Genomic DNA, 14,826 nt, shown 5'->3' with positions numbered 1-14,826 from the left:
GTTAATTGTTTTTTTAATTGTGTGAAAGGGYTTTTTGTGATAACTTTAAAAATAAGAACTAAATAAGGAACTTGGGTTCCAACATAAAATACCAAGACAACGTAACTTACTAATCCTGGTAAGTTCCGGATTTTTAATGATACTGTCTAGGCTACTAATACGGCGCTGAGACCCTTTATAGTTTGGTAAGTATCTTTAAGCGTAAAATTTCTTTGATTAGTTGTTACTATTTCATTATTAGTCGGCACTGTCAAGTTTGAAATTCTTAGTAATTGACCAATCGTATTAAATTAGCTGGCATTTGGGTCACTTTTGAAACACTCCTTTCAAGGAGCTCACCACCTATGTTTAGAGGCTTTTTGTAGCGCATATTTTACTATCAATTTCCCTTTGCTGAAGAAATTATCAGTCGTTCGACTGCAACAGCAACGAGTTGCTGGTAGAGAATTGAGGCGAACGGCAACATCAATGCTGGTTTCGAATGTTAGTTCGATTTGTTCGTCGTACCTGTTGGATGTGTTGTTCGGTGCGCTGCTTTTTAGTTTGCATTTCTTGCTGGAACCGGTGCTTCATTGAACAGCTATTTACATATTTATGCATGTGCTCGTATATATGTACATATAAATATTTTGTGTTTTTTCTGAAATGTGAATTGTAGGGTATAGTTTAAATTAGACTTTCCTGAGTCTAATGTCTATTGAAAAACATAAATATACATGCGTATATGTTTGCAAAAAAGTGGCCAAACAGCACTGCATATTTTTTACACTATTTGCCAAACGATTGACAGCAGCAAACAGGTGGAGTTGGTGGTGGAAACCGGCTAACAAACCGCTTGCGGAAAAGGTGTACAAAAGAAAGTCAAGTGCGTTTTAAAGTCTCGGTAGCGCGTGAGATCTTCACTGTTGTCATCGTAGACGCCATCGTCTGAGCCTATAGTTAAGTTGTAATCCGAGGCACTAGTAGTGATGTTGTGAAACTTCATATGGATTATACATACATACATACTTACATATGTGCACATAGTCCGGTCGTCGTCTAACGTGTTTGCCGATGTGTTGTTTTATTTTTAATTTTATTTTCGCAAAGATAAAACTATTGCAAATATTGCAGTAAGTACTTAGCTACACCTGCAGCATTATCACACAACCGTAGCTACCAATACACACTATCAATAACTTGTGGTCAGCTCAACTTTTAACAAGTAATTTCGCTTGCTGTTTATTATTGATCGATGTTGGCTTTTTGCATTTGTTGTGCATGTCACTTTAACGTTTCTTCTTTGTGACTTTCCTGCGTTTATAATTTCAATGTGTAGTGTTTTTTCGTGTTTATCGACTGGGCGACGATTTGTTGTGGAACGTGATTTAATCGCGTATGATTTTGATTTGTTGTGAGTGAAAATGGAAAGTGATGATCTTTCACCAGCTGCGGCTTCCCGTCCTTTACTGCGACAGCTGTATCAATAGCAGCATTACTGCTTGTGTAAATTTCAGTGCAGCGGTGTTAAATTAATTTTTCTTGATTTCTATGAATATATTTAGCTGCCATATATGATTATGTATATTTTGGTGCCAGTGTACTTGTTTGTCAATAAATAAACATGCAACATAAAGTAAATTCATATAAGAAAAAAACGTCATTCAAACCTGTCCATGTCAGTTGTTGGTAGCAAATGAAAGTGAATTTTAATTGAACATTTTGAGATAATAAATTGCTTAAAATTTAGAATAGCATCTCCGGATTTCCGCGCCGCGCTTCAAAAAAAAAAAAAAAAAATAACCCTGGTCGATCCAACATAATCATATGTATATGGCAAGTTCAGAGCTCTTTCGCGTAGAACTCCTTTATGCAACTTTTAACTATAAAGTTTTTGCTTAAATGCAGTGAATTTATCTAAAACATAATAATTAAAATAAAGCTTTATATTCAATAAATATTAAAAAAATTAATATACAGAAACGTTATAGTGAAGTGTTAAAACGTGAAAAGTGCATAATTTAAGTGCAAAAGTTATTCACAATATACAAATGATCAATTTTTTAGTTGTAAATTTTTTTACTTTAAATGCAAATATCTTTAAAACTGTATATATATTCGTGATCTGGAGAACGTCATCTTTCCAGTGATATCCATTTTATCCCCGAATACGTCGATGCTATTCTAAATCCCTGCCAATAAATTGTATGCATTAATAACATAAACGGCAATTAAAAGAAATTTGTTATTTGTATAAAAACAAATGAAAGTTTTATATGTTTAAGTTATAAAAGATTTATTGATTGCATCTACTCTCTAAATTGAGGTGATAAGAATAATGATACGATTTTTCACAACTCGATTTTTGTTGAAAGTTTCTTTTTAAATTATTTATGTTTTGTAAGTATTATGAAAATTAAAAGAAAAAAAAAAAAAAAAAATATTCATATTCTTTTATTCATATGGAATATAGGAAGTAATAGAGTAAATTAAAGTGTAGACAGGGACACATAACAAACTTGAAGAGACGTAGGCGGTCATGTCAAAAATGAAATCCTCATGTAGGCATCTAAAGTGTAAAATTTTAAGTTCACATGCTAAATATTGTAGCCATATACAAAGCACGTACATACATATGTGCATATGTATGCATGATACAATATAATGGCATTTAACTCATAACATAAATTGCTTCCCAGCACGCTACAGTAAATGCATTTTCTATGCAATTTGGTCTACTGCAATTTTCAATGTCTATTTTTCTTCATAAATAAAATTTACTGACATTACCTCTGATAATTTTTTTCTCATAACTTATTTTTTAATATGAAATTTTCGGCCATTTTTAATATGTCATGATCTGTAGTTTGAGGTTATAAACCAAAATGTAAGGGAGAACTTTTTGCAGCCTTTTCCGCCACACCAAATAAAAGTTAAATATGTATTTTAATAAGATAATTTAAAAAAATTTTAAGCAATTTGTTTCTATTGTTTTTTTAAGGAAAAAAATTAAACTTATTTTTTTCTTAAAAAAATACATTTGTCTTATAATGAAGTAAAATAAAATTAAATAAATATTTTCTTAGTTCCTTATCCTTATTTGTAAAGACTTGTTTCTATTATTTTTTCCAACATTGTATATACTTTATAGGATCTCAGAAGATTCCTTCTAGGTGTTTAACAAAAATTTTGGCAAAATTAATGTACGCTGTTCAGGGTTCAGGGTGTTCAAGTATATACGTAAACACATATGTACTTGTCTTTGTACATACATACATACATATGTGCATCTTTCGATATCTATGCAACCAAAAAATCCTTATCTATCTCTGACATTTGCATTTCATATGATTTAAGTGAAAAATTGGATTTCTAAGAATTTTTTCATGCGTAGCTCCCTCTGTTTGTTTACAAGCAGCAGGTCGCGGCATCTGTAGCTTTTAATTCTTTTTATCTTCAAATTCATGAACATACGTTATATTGCACAAGTTATGCGTCATAGCTGCTACATATATCCCAAATATACTTACACAATTACACACATACATTTGTGTCTGCTTGCCTTTGGCTACATACCTTTTATCTTGGTCACCACAATTTCTACGAAATTCTCACTCTTCTCTTTTCACGTAACTTTTATTCGCTTTTATACCCTTGCAACAAATTGCTATAGAGTATAATGGATTTGTTCACATAACGGTTGTACGTATCACCTAAAGCTAAGCGAGATAGACCGAGATAGATACATATGTGGTTATGTACATACATACATATATATAAATGATCAGGATTGTCTGTCTATCCATCCGTCCGTCTGTACAAGCTGTAACTTGAGTAAAAATTAAGATATCTTCATAAAGCTTGGTACACATGTTCCTTTGCAACTGATAGTGTGAAAATGTATTAAACCGGTTGAAAACTCCGCCCGCTCACCTTATAACAGTACTGTTAAAAACTACTAAAAAACGCGATAAATCAATAACTAATTAAGTCATGGGCATTGAATAAAAAAAAAGGTAAAATCACATATCTTAGGACCTTATCGACCGAAAAAAGTCTTGCGGTATTTTCGCTAGTTGGCGTTGAGAGCGCGTAGTTCTAGTTTTATTCGTCGCATCGGGTCATGCTATACCTTTTTGGAAAGCTCATTTCACGCGCTAGCACGAGTTTGTCGCGTCTTTTAAGTCGTTCGTAAGTTATAGCGACGCAAACATGGAACAAAATAAAGAGAAAATGCGGCATATTTTACAGTACTACTACGATAAAGGAAAAAAGGAATCTCAACCCGCCAATAAAATTATGTTTATGGACCCGATACAGTTTCCATTACCACCGCACAACGATGGTTTCAACGTTTTCGTTCTGGTGTAGAGGTGGTCGAAGATGCGCTACGCTCCGGAAGGCCTGTCGCCAAAAATTGCGATAAAATCGCTGAATTGGTCGAAAGAGACAGGCATAGTAGCATTGGTCAAGAGCTGGCATGAGTCATCAAAAAAAATTTTATGAACAATTGAAAATTCAATAAAAATACCGAAAGAAATACCGCAACACTTTTCTGGCAACCTATTATAACGGGATAAAGCTTTGTCGCAAAAATCCAAAAAAAACTGCTCAGCTCCTAAGGACTGAATATTTGGACTCCAGCATCTATAGTTGACTGACTGTTGATAATGACTTTTTACGACATTATCGGTCAATGTGTGATATACTATATAACTGAAAATACTGGAAACCCTTTTCCTGATAATGTGTTTAAAATGGCTTAAAACGTGTCAATACTTCCCTTACCTCCCATATATCTATGTTCGGTTGCACCCGAACATCGTACTTCCTTACTTGTTTTCATAACACACTTCGACCTGTACTATTAACTCCTAAATAATTTCATTCATAAAATTTGATTGCCTCGTCTTTGTGTAACATACATAGGTATGGTTTCATATATATTTTACCCTTAAAGTGTTGACGAGTTGATAGTCTTCGGACGAATATAAATCTCATCCGACCATTACGGCATGCTAATGCAAAAAAGACAGGCGATCAGAAATTCCGTTCAAACATCTAATACGTAAAGCTTTTTTGAACATACGTATTTAATAAATACGCATCTTATTTCTTTTATAATTTATAATGACCCTAATCTCATAATTGTATTTGAGTTATTTCTGCAAAAATTTCAATTTGTCACGCATWCATTTGCACAGTCTGATAATTCCACAAGATCTCTGTAAAATGTTAAATATTACCTGTACATAGATAGTAGTATATAATGTATGTTAGTCTTTAGAATATTACAAATGCATGATRTTTTTGCCCATAAATCCGGCCGTTTACGACGAATTACTTCACGTARACGCCTTTAAATAGCCAAGTAGTRTTGCATATTGACTGTTTGACTCTATGAAACTAAATCATTGCGAATCACACCACTTTAATCAAAGAAAACATGACGCTTGACGTTGATTTTTGACCGAATTTGACATGAAATCACCYTTTGCGACCTCAAACCGACGTTTTTTTCGCATACGATTCAGGGGTTTTCTTCCGAATCTAGCAATGACACGGTTCATGCTCAAAACATCAACCAAAATGTATTGAGTCGAATGTTTCTTTAACTTTTTCGATGTTAGCTTCTTTCAGGGGTTACAAACGCAAAAAATGGCCTATTTTCAACAAATTTTTCACATTAAAAATTAAGTATTTTACTAAAATTTTTTGTTATGCTAAACACATATTTTACAAAGATTTGGAGCAATTTTCTAAACTCGGCCAAATAGTTCGCGAGAGATCGTAACAAAAGACTTTGAAAACAAAGTTTCGAGATTCTTTAAAAACTTTCAAAATGGGCTCATCGCGCGATTTCCAAGCCTTGAGAGCCGAGGTGCATGGTGCTTGGATCCCCTCTGTCGTCTCAAAATACTTGCCTTTCCTCGGACTTTTCGTAAAATTTGGCGTTGACGGTTTATCCAGGAGGAACAAATTCATGGGGGACTATGCCTTTGATGTAAAAAAAGATAATGAGCATTGTTATCACTTTGGATTTGATCMTTCTTCCGTCTTTTGGGAAATCAACACCTTCGTAAGCCKGTTTGATCATATCAAACGTCTCTGTCACAGCTCTAATGAACGCTGCCTTTTCTTCTTGCACCACTCACAGAAACACGTCGTKCGAAAATGTTTTTACTGACTTTCCAGGTGCTCGGAGACAACTGACCAGCTGCTCGTTCGGTGCGCGCACGGCGGAAGAAAATCAGTCGTATTACTTTTCGGACAAACCCTGTAGGTTACCTCGAGCGCGCAGCTTTTCAAGGCTGTATCTGTAAAACTATTACTTGGATCAACTTGAGACCTTTTTTTGAAGCCGTGAAACCCATGTAACCCCTTAAAATAAATTAACAAAGGCAAGTTTTGGATGGTTTGTGCTAAAGTAGGCTCCCCAAAACTCTTCTGAAATATTTTTCCTTAGCCGTAAATAGACCAGTCCGTCTCAAATTTGATGAAGTAGTAAATACATGGATACTCATATGTTGGTGAGTCCTCCAGCGCCTGCAGATTACCGCAGTTTGCGTGTTCGTCGTTAGAGTTTAAAAATATGCACGCCATAGAAAACATAGACCGTTCATAATTTCTAGCTATAACATCATAAACTCGACGTTGGTATTCGACAGAAAATAATACAACAACATTATTAACACAGTAGAAATGCCACAATGCCACTGCCACATTCCAACAACAATGTCATGCGACTACAATTTTTTTTGCGGTGCATCTGCAATTACTCCGCTTAGCGTTGGCGGCTGCAGTTCTCAACATGTTGTTTGGCTTGGTTGATATTGTTGTCGCAAACCGGCACAGTACTGCACTTGGCACCACCGTTGCCATCGATTACCTAACAAACAACTTGCGGCTGACGCCATCCATCACGCAGTCAGGCAGACGCTAGTCTTAGAGTCCGTCAGCAAGTCTAGCAGTTAGTCAATTGCGCATACAAATACTCACGTCAGTCAGTTATGTGATGTCTTCGTAGCTTTGAGCTCATCTTGTCGATTGTAGCGTGTTGTACGGCTGTCGCTTCAGTCATTCCTTACAGCACATCACTTGGCAAGATTTGATTTTTCTTGCGTTTAACTTCAAATAAAGTAATTTCAGCGTTAAAAAAAGTTTTTTTTTTTCGAAAAAACAAAATTCCAATGAAATTTTTTGTACAACAATACATGTTGTGTTTTTGCGAAATTTTCAGTTCACACGTTTATACATTTAGGCACACACAGGCTAACTCATGCTTTGCTACTTCCCGTCGACTTTCCAATGCGATAATGTAAAAAGTTAAAATCCAATGTTTTAAATATTTAACTCGCACAGTGTGTCATTTACATACTATATACGCTTTTGAAAAAAGTTCCGAACGACGACTATTCTGATTCTAGTGAGTCTCTATCGACGTGTATGGCCCAGCGTTGACCTGATGAAGCACAATTTCTCKCTAATTGGATAAATCTGGCTGTTTYTGAACGATATTTACCTTCAGAGGGTCCAAATGCTGATACTACAGGCCCGAATTGAGAGTTTGGCTGTGGGATAACAGTTCAGAGTAGCTGATTTTCTGCGCATCCCACAAAATACATAGCAAAACTTACGTGACCGTCAATTCCGACAGGTCTCCGTTTGGCGCTAGATCGTTGCGCTTCGTTCGCCACCATTCTCGCTTGACGTTGTCGTAATGACCCACTTTTCGTCGCTTGAGATATTAACTGATTTTTCGGGACTCAGTAGTAATACCTTGATGGATATTTGGTCCATGAGGTTTGTTTTTGTTAACTTATGTGGTGTCCATTGTGCAGGCTTCGTTTTACGTAATTTTTAGCTGCAGGACAATTGAAATAGTGTTTGAAAGATGATCGGACGGGTCGATTTTCTCTATTCTATCGATATCTTCGACAATTGGCCTTTCAGAACGTGGTAGATTTTTGACATCAAAATTACCGGTTTATATATGTCATCAAAATTACCGGAAACGAATTGATGAAACTAAAATTGCACGAAATTGGCTGCTACAGTATCAGTGGCATAAGCTTTTCACATTTCAGCCGCCTGACGTGAGTTTTCGCTTTTAGCGTAGAAAAACTCTAAAATATAGCGAGTTTTTCCTTTGCATTCTGATTGCTATTCTAAATAAATGACTTAAGAGAAGCTTAATTTCCGGTTTAGAGAATTTTAAAACAATAATTATTCTTAACTGCAAATTTCCTACTGTGCTGTATTCCAGCTTCAGCGTCGTTAGCTCTGTGGAACTTCCATTTTTCTTTCTCCTTATTGCTACACTGCATCTTTCACACATTAATCACTTTTGTTTTCCATTCCGATGGCAGCAAGATCTGTTGCCCATGTCTTTACGGTTAACCGCCTAACCGACGCTCAGGTGAGCTTTGTTCGTTGAGGTTAAGTAGCAGCTCTAAAAAAGTTTAGCAGTCTTTGGCCGCGATTAGCTTAAGTTTGTAGCTTTCCTTTTTGCATTATGCCACTTTTTCGTATATTTTTAATGTTTTAATTTGGACTTTTAATAAGTAATTTTAGTTTCAATGAAAACTGGTTAATATTTCTTTGACAATGACCACTTTAAGCTAAATATTTATTTTATGCCTCTCGTCTGCCATGAAAACTTTTAAATGCTTATGTTAAAGTTGTCTCTTATTTTAACTTAGACATACTGTTATAAAAGTTAAAGTTTCCTTTCACTTGTTTCGGTGAAATTATGCAAATATTTTAAGCTTGACATCTAATTACTTGAAACTTGCGAATAATTTGATTTTTTTTATGTCTCTCTACAACGTAAGTATGTATATAAATTTTAACAAGTCGTTTATGCGGCATTCGTCATCAAAGTCCACAGGCGGAATTTTTAAAAATCTGGTGCATTATTATCGTTCAATTCCGGCCGTTTTATTCGGATGTTCTCATGCAAATATATCTTCTATTCACCTGCTGCCGGGATCGAATTCATGATGCACTAAACAACGAATAGCGAAAACACTATGAGCATCACCTTGTGTTTTGAGCGGCTTTGTCTTAGTTTTCCTGTTTTTGAATTGTTTTTTCCCCCCATTCCGATGATTGTTGACTTGTTTGCATATCAAACGCATAAATCCATGTTTCATCGGCAACTATACATGTTCTCCATGAATGTGGACGATCAAGCATGTATAAAGAGACCTGAAAAAAATTCAGCTTTATCGGGATGAGTCGAGCATGAACGCTTTTCATACCCAAAATATACACCAAAATAATTTGAATTGTCGAGCTCTTTTGACATCTACCTGACAATTTCAAGCACCATATCCTTCACTTTTTTAATATTTTCAGCAGCTGACGAGGTCGAAGGACGTCCAAAGCGAGAAATGTCTTCACGATCTCTCGACAGTATTTGAAGGCTTTGTATCACTCTTAGGCTTGTGTTTTATATTAAACTGAATATTCTCTTCGAACTTCTCGAGCGCTGATTGAACATACTCCTAGAGAATATATTTTAGAGGACAATTTCCAAGCATTGTACCAAAGTAAAGCTTGACGCAATGAAAATGAATACCCTGACATAATATGAGACAAACAAAGCCGTCGCGAGCTGTCGAAACCGTCTAAAAAACTTACCGATCCAAAAGGGGTTAAATCCCCAAAAAACGTTCCTTGGCCAGATCAGATCTGGGTCTTCTTATGTTTTTATTTTATGTTCAAATTAAATGAAGTTACATTATCGAATACATATAATAAAATTTGTAATTTTACTCATTTTTCAGATGTTTTTCTACGAAATGTACTCGATTTTTATTCAAAATAAATTATATTAAGAGAAGTTGTAACATGAAATATTGCTGGTCTTAAGAAAATTATTCAAATTTCACGCAAAAATTTGCAATTATGCAATTTGCCTATATTAAAGATAATCGTGGTAGTGAAGTGAAAAAGTTCGTTTAAAAAATCTAAAAAATATATTAGTGCATATACATACAACTATGACGATAGCAAAAAAATTGTGCATTTTGCTAAAGTAAATTTGCTGCAACAGGTGTACGTATGTATCCACGTAATTCCGTATGTAAGCGTTGGATATTGCCGGCATAAATAGAATATTCTCTGCCTCGAAATGGTGTATAAGAAAATTGCAAATTAAGATAGTAGTGTTCGTATTTAAAATCGCGTGTGAAATCGTGAAGCAAACAAACGCACGAAGCTGCTTGCAAACGTCAAACTGTGAAAACAAGCAAACGCTTAAAATGTTCGCAATTTTCTACTACAGTTAACGTAATGTAATTAAACAGATTAGAAAGAAATCTCATTAAAGCATATTAGAATAAAATAATTGCAAAACAATAGCAACAACAAACAGCTAAAATAACGTCAGCAATAGAACAACAACGAACTGCAACCGACAAAAACGCGTAGAAAAATGCCGACATTGGCGGCAAAAAATTCACAAGTCGCAATTGCTAACATGGCAACAGCAGCCACAACAACACCAACAACAGTAGTGGCAATAAATTCCGGTGGCAGCGAGCAGTGCGACGCTGATGTTAGTGCCGCAAGAGTAGCAACGCCGACAACCGACACACAAAACACCGGTGCCGCGTTGAACCATCATTATCATCATCCGCCGGCGCCGCATGGAGGCTCGCATGCCGTTGGCAATGCCTTGTCGCCGATGATAGCAACTGCAACAACAACAACTGCAGTCTCTGCGACCGGGGCAACTACCGGCACCGTTGCAGCCAGTTTAGCCACATTTAACGGAAATTCAAATTTAAATGTTGCCAACGGAAACATCGCCGGCAATAACAATCACAACAACAGCCACAACCACAATCACAGTCACAGTACGCACACAGGTGTTGTGGTAAGCAAAAAGCCCTTGACAAATATGCAAACATCCCGTGAGGATGTTGCATCACCACAACCACAAACACAGTTACCACCACCGCCGTTAACACAAATAGGCAATGCCATGCCGCCAACATCAGCGTCCATCATCCACCATCAGCAGTTGTCCGCCACTAGCAGTCAGAGCAATCACAATCATAACAACAATAATAATTGCAATATCAACGGTGGCAATGGCAGCAATAATAATAATAATAATAGCAATGGTAACGGTAACGGCAGCACAAACATCAGCAGCATTCTCAAAGGAAGTAAAGGTAAGTCCAATTCTATTTGAAAGCTGATAATTGTGAATTCACTAAAATGCATATGTGTGTATCTAAAATTGCAAAACGCAATTTCAAATTGAAAATCAAATTTCAAGCTCTCTATCTACTCTATTATTCTCATATGTAGTTTTTGATACCCCGGTCCATATAACTTTCATGAAAGACTGACATTTTCATGTTCAACACGTCTATGCAGAGAAATACATGCAAACAGCTACATATTTATATATAAATACATATGTACATATTTATGTGAAATGAATGGCTCATTAGCGTTTAGACCAGTTACTAGTAACCTTGTTTTGAAATTGTTGATCGGCTGTGGGAAGTTGCTTATTTACATTTGTAATTAAACCGTATTACTATATTGCCATACATACAAATACATACATATACTTATATACACATGTCATTAGTTTTAGTCATTTCCTAAAACTATCAATTTCAAAATTTTTGAAAGCAACCACTTTGCTTTAAATTACAATTTGAAATAAAACCTAATCAATGAGCAATATATTAGTTGGATTTGTGCATACAGGGTTTGTCCGGAAAGTAATAGGACTGAGTCGATTTAAAAAAATTTATTGAATTAATCGTTACAATTCTTTAAAAACTTCCAAAATAGGCTCCTTCTGCRTCGATGCAGCGCTGCCAGCGYGACTTCCAAGCATTGAAGGCGTCACGGAAGGCATTCTCCAGAATAGMYTTGAGAGCCGAGGWGCATTCAGCTTGGATGCCTTCTTTCGTCTCAAAATGCTTGCCTTTCATCGGCCTTTTCAGGCAAGGAAACAAAAAAAGTCCGGGGAGTACACATCTGGACTGTAGGTTGGCTGCGGAAGCGTTGTGTTACCGGCCTTGGTTAGGTAGCTGTTCACAAGAAAAACGATTGTCGATGTTCAAGTGTTCCGTCACAATGTCATGAACCACAGATTTTGATAAATTTAACATCTGGAAAATTAAACGAATATCGATGGTCTGAACTCAAAACTTTGCGCACACAAGTCACATTGTCGGTGCTTGTCGAAGTCGAAGGTTTCCCAGTACGGAAATACACCAATTGTGGTTAAAGAGACATCAAAAAGCTCGTTCGTTAGCTAGGAACGCCCTATACCGAATCCAGTCGGTGCGCGCACGCTCTGAAATACAGTCGCGGCGGAAGAAAATCAGTCCTATTACTTTCCGGACACACCYTGYATTAGATTTATATACGCATAATATATTGTAGTTGTTTTTGAAAATGTATTTTATTTCGGAAAAAAATGCCAGCCAGAGCAATTATTATTTTAACTTTAACAGAGTTTGATCTTTGTTCGTCAAGAGAGGAATTTAATTTTCAATTGCCTACTCAGTCCACAATAGCACTTGTTTGCTCACCAATGATGCCTTTTGATATTACGAGGACATCAAGCAATCGCTTAGTATTATGTACCACCTCTGAAACATTCCGATCTGTCTAAAAAAGAAGACTTTATACGAATCTTGTCGCGTTTTTCATTTTAATTATCCTTCTCGGGTGATGTGTTCGAAACCTAACATACAATATTAAAATATATAGTATATTAGAAGCTCCAATGTCCAACATGTATGCTTCATAAAATAATTCATTCAGCGGAAATACTACATTTACCGTAATACCTACCACAGCTACCATGGCATATTCTACTACAGTCATTCAATGCCGTCTTAGTTACTATGTCATTCCCTTCGTTCACAATTCTTCGTTTTGCACTTCAAATGAGTACAATTCAATATAAAAAGCGCTACATTCTTATTGTCCATTATAAACAATAGTCACGACGCTTTGTTTACACTCTCTGTCCCTTGTAATGCGTGGTTTTAACTACATAAAAATAAATTCGTATTCTATTTTGTATTATACAATGTGTAGGCTGACGCCTTAAACGGCGCGTGTAGCCAACTAAAAAGTCTAGCGGCGATTCGTAAATTCGATGTCGGCTTACTATCCGTATAAAGTTATGTGGGACCAATGTTTTTCATTTACCTATTACTCATGCTTTTGCTCTCCAAGTTACAAGCCGGGTGCGCTGAGAAGAAAAAAATTAAATGAAAAGAAAGGTAACACGTTTTTCGGACGCTAGGCCATTGAACCCTTTCATTTTCGTTGCTGCCCTCAAAATCGTTTTCTCTTATTTTCGTTTTCCTTATGTAATATCTCTTACCCTGACCTCTCAACGCATTGTTCATATGTACAGGTATGTTTGTTACATAATGACTATGACTATTGACCATTGTGTTGTTATGTACCTGACTCGACTGTTAATTCTGTATGTAGGTGTACAAACTCATCAAATTCTCTAACAATGCCTGGACTTCGCAATAATCGATAGAACACTAGATCCAAAATGAAAAAAAAAGAAAGATTCGAATGGACGTGTTCTTAAAAAAGCATAGTAGTTCCGAAAAATGTCACTCTGGGCTTATTTTGTGTATCGGTTTTGATAAAACTAACTGGGTAGAGATCTTATGTGTACAAGACTTATTTATGAAACTTTTGTGAAATGCTTGAAACAATGTATGCTCTGTCGAGACATATTCGTTCATAGGCCCAGGTTAGACATTACATTTAATACAAAAATGTCCAAATGAACTCTGAAGTCTACACGTGGTTGTTATTATAGTAAGTCCTTCGTATATTCTATAGTTCATGTTGCAAGCAATCAGATGTATTACAGACGTTTCACTTGTTTTGTTGTGAATCAAGGTGGTGTTAAAAGTTATCTGCTACATATCATATTGTTGTTGTCTTGGGCAAATTTGATTGCTGTGGTTGGCTGCATGCGAATAATTGGCGGGACATGCGACTTGCATGATAGAGTCACAGTCGCCATACGACATGAAATACATACATATGTATTTCTATACATGAGTAATTTTTATAAATGACAATGGAAACGCCAACGAAGACGCGGAAGTTTTAAATACGGCTGGCTGGTGTGAATGTCATAAGAAGAGAATTATAGCAGTGAGGTTCATTAGGACATGCATGCAACTTCAACGCTTGACGTACAAAAATTCCATAGCTATGCACTGTGGCGGTGATATTTTATGTGGGCGTGTCCAGGCCGTTGAAACTTTACAAAGAACGACATAAATGTACAAAGATAGCACTAAAATGGACGCATAAATGCAACAAGAACGCTTTGATAATGAGAAACTCTGACCGAAACTTGCGAATAAAAACGCCAGAGCGGAGTCTTACAATTTTCAAGCATCGAAAATTATATCTGTGAGTTATAATTGTCGGCTGTCACCGCTAAAGCTTTGCTGGTACCTACGTTCCGGCTGCTTGGACTCTTGGATGTATTTATTGTTTTACAAAAAATATTCTATTTATTTACTTCATTCAGTTTTTTTTTTTTAACTTCAAAATCATGTGAGTACAGAAATTGTGCTGAAACTTATGAAGTCTATCTCCTTCTTCTTACAAGTAGTTCTTTCTTTCCATTTAGTGCTATTCCTCGAGCAAAGAGCGGCCTATTTTCAATTTTTTTCTATGACAAATAAAGTAACAGGTCAATTGAAAAGTCCATTGCCTACCATAATAAAACTTTTTTTTTGGCAAAATTCGGTATTCTTCGGTATTGCGACCCTCGAACTTTTCCATACCATTTTTGTAGCACGACTTATG

The 14,826-nt window shown here is 36.0% G+C and overlaps 1 protein-coding gene across 1 annotated transcript; it reads left to right on the top strand.

The window, feature by feature from the left end:
* Positions 1–211: 211 nt before the first annotated feature.
* On the top strand, positions 212–11,165 carry LOC108967268 (homeobox protein 10-like; the record flags this gene model as incomplete). The annotated part of the gene is made up of 2 exons (XM_018930572.1): positions 212–1,112; positions 9,771–11,165. A coding segment is annotated over exon 2 (745 nt), but the record flags the coding sequence as incomplete, so codon positions are not given.
* Between the last annotated feature and the right edge of the window lie 3,661 nt (positions 11,166–14,826).

Source organism: Bactrocera latifrons, unplaced genomic scaffold (genome assembly GCF_001853355.1).
Source record: "Bactrocera latifrons isolate USDA-ARS-PBARC rearing strain unplaced genomic scaffold, ASM185335v1 scaffold_182, whole genome shotgun sequence".
Taxonomy (NCBI): domain Eukaryota; kingdom Metazoa; phylum Arthropoda; class Insecta; order Diptera; family Tephritidae; genus Bactrocera; species Bactrocera latifrons.
This window is presented reverse-complemented; position numbering and strand designations above follow the sequence as displayed.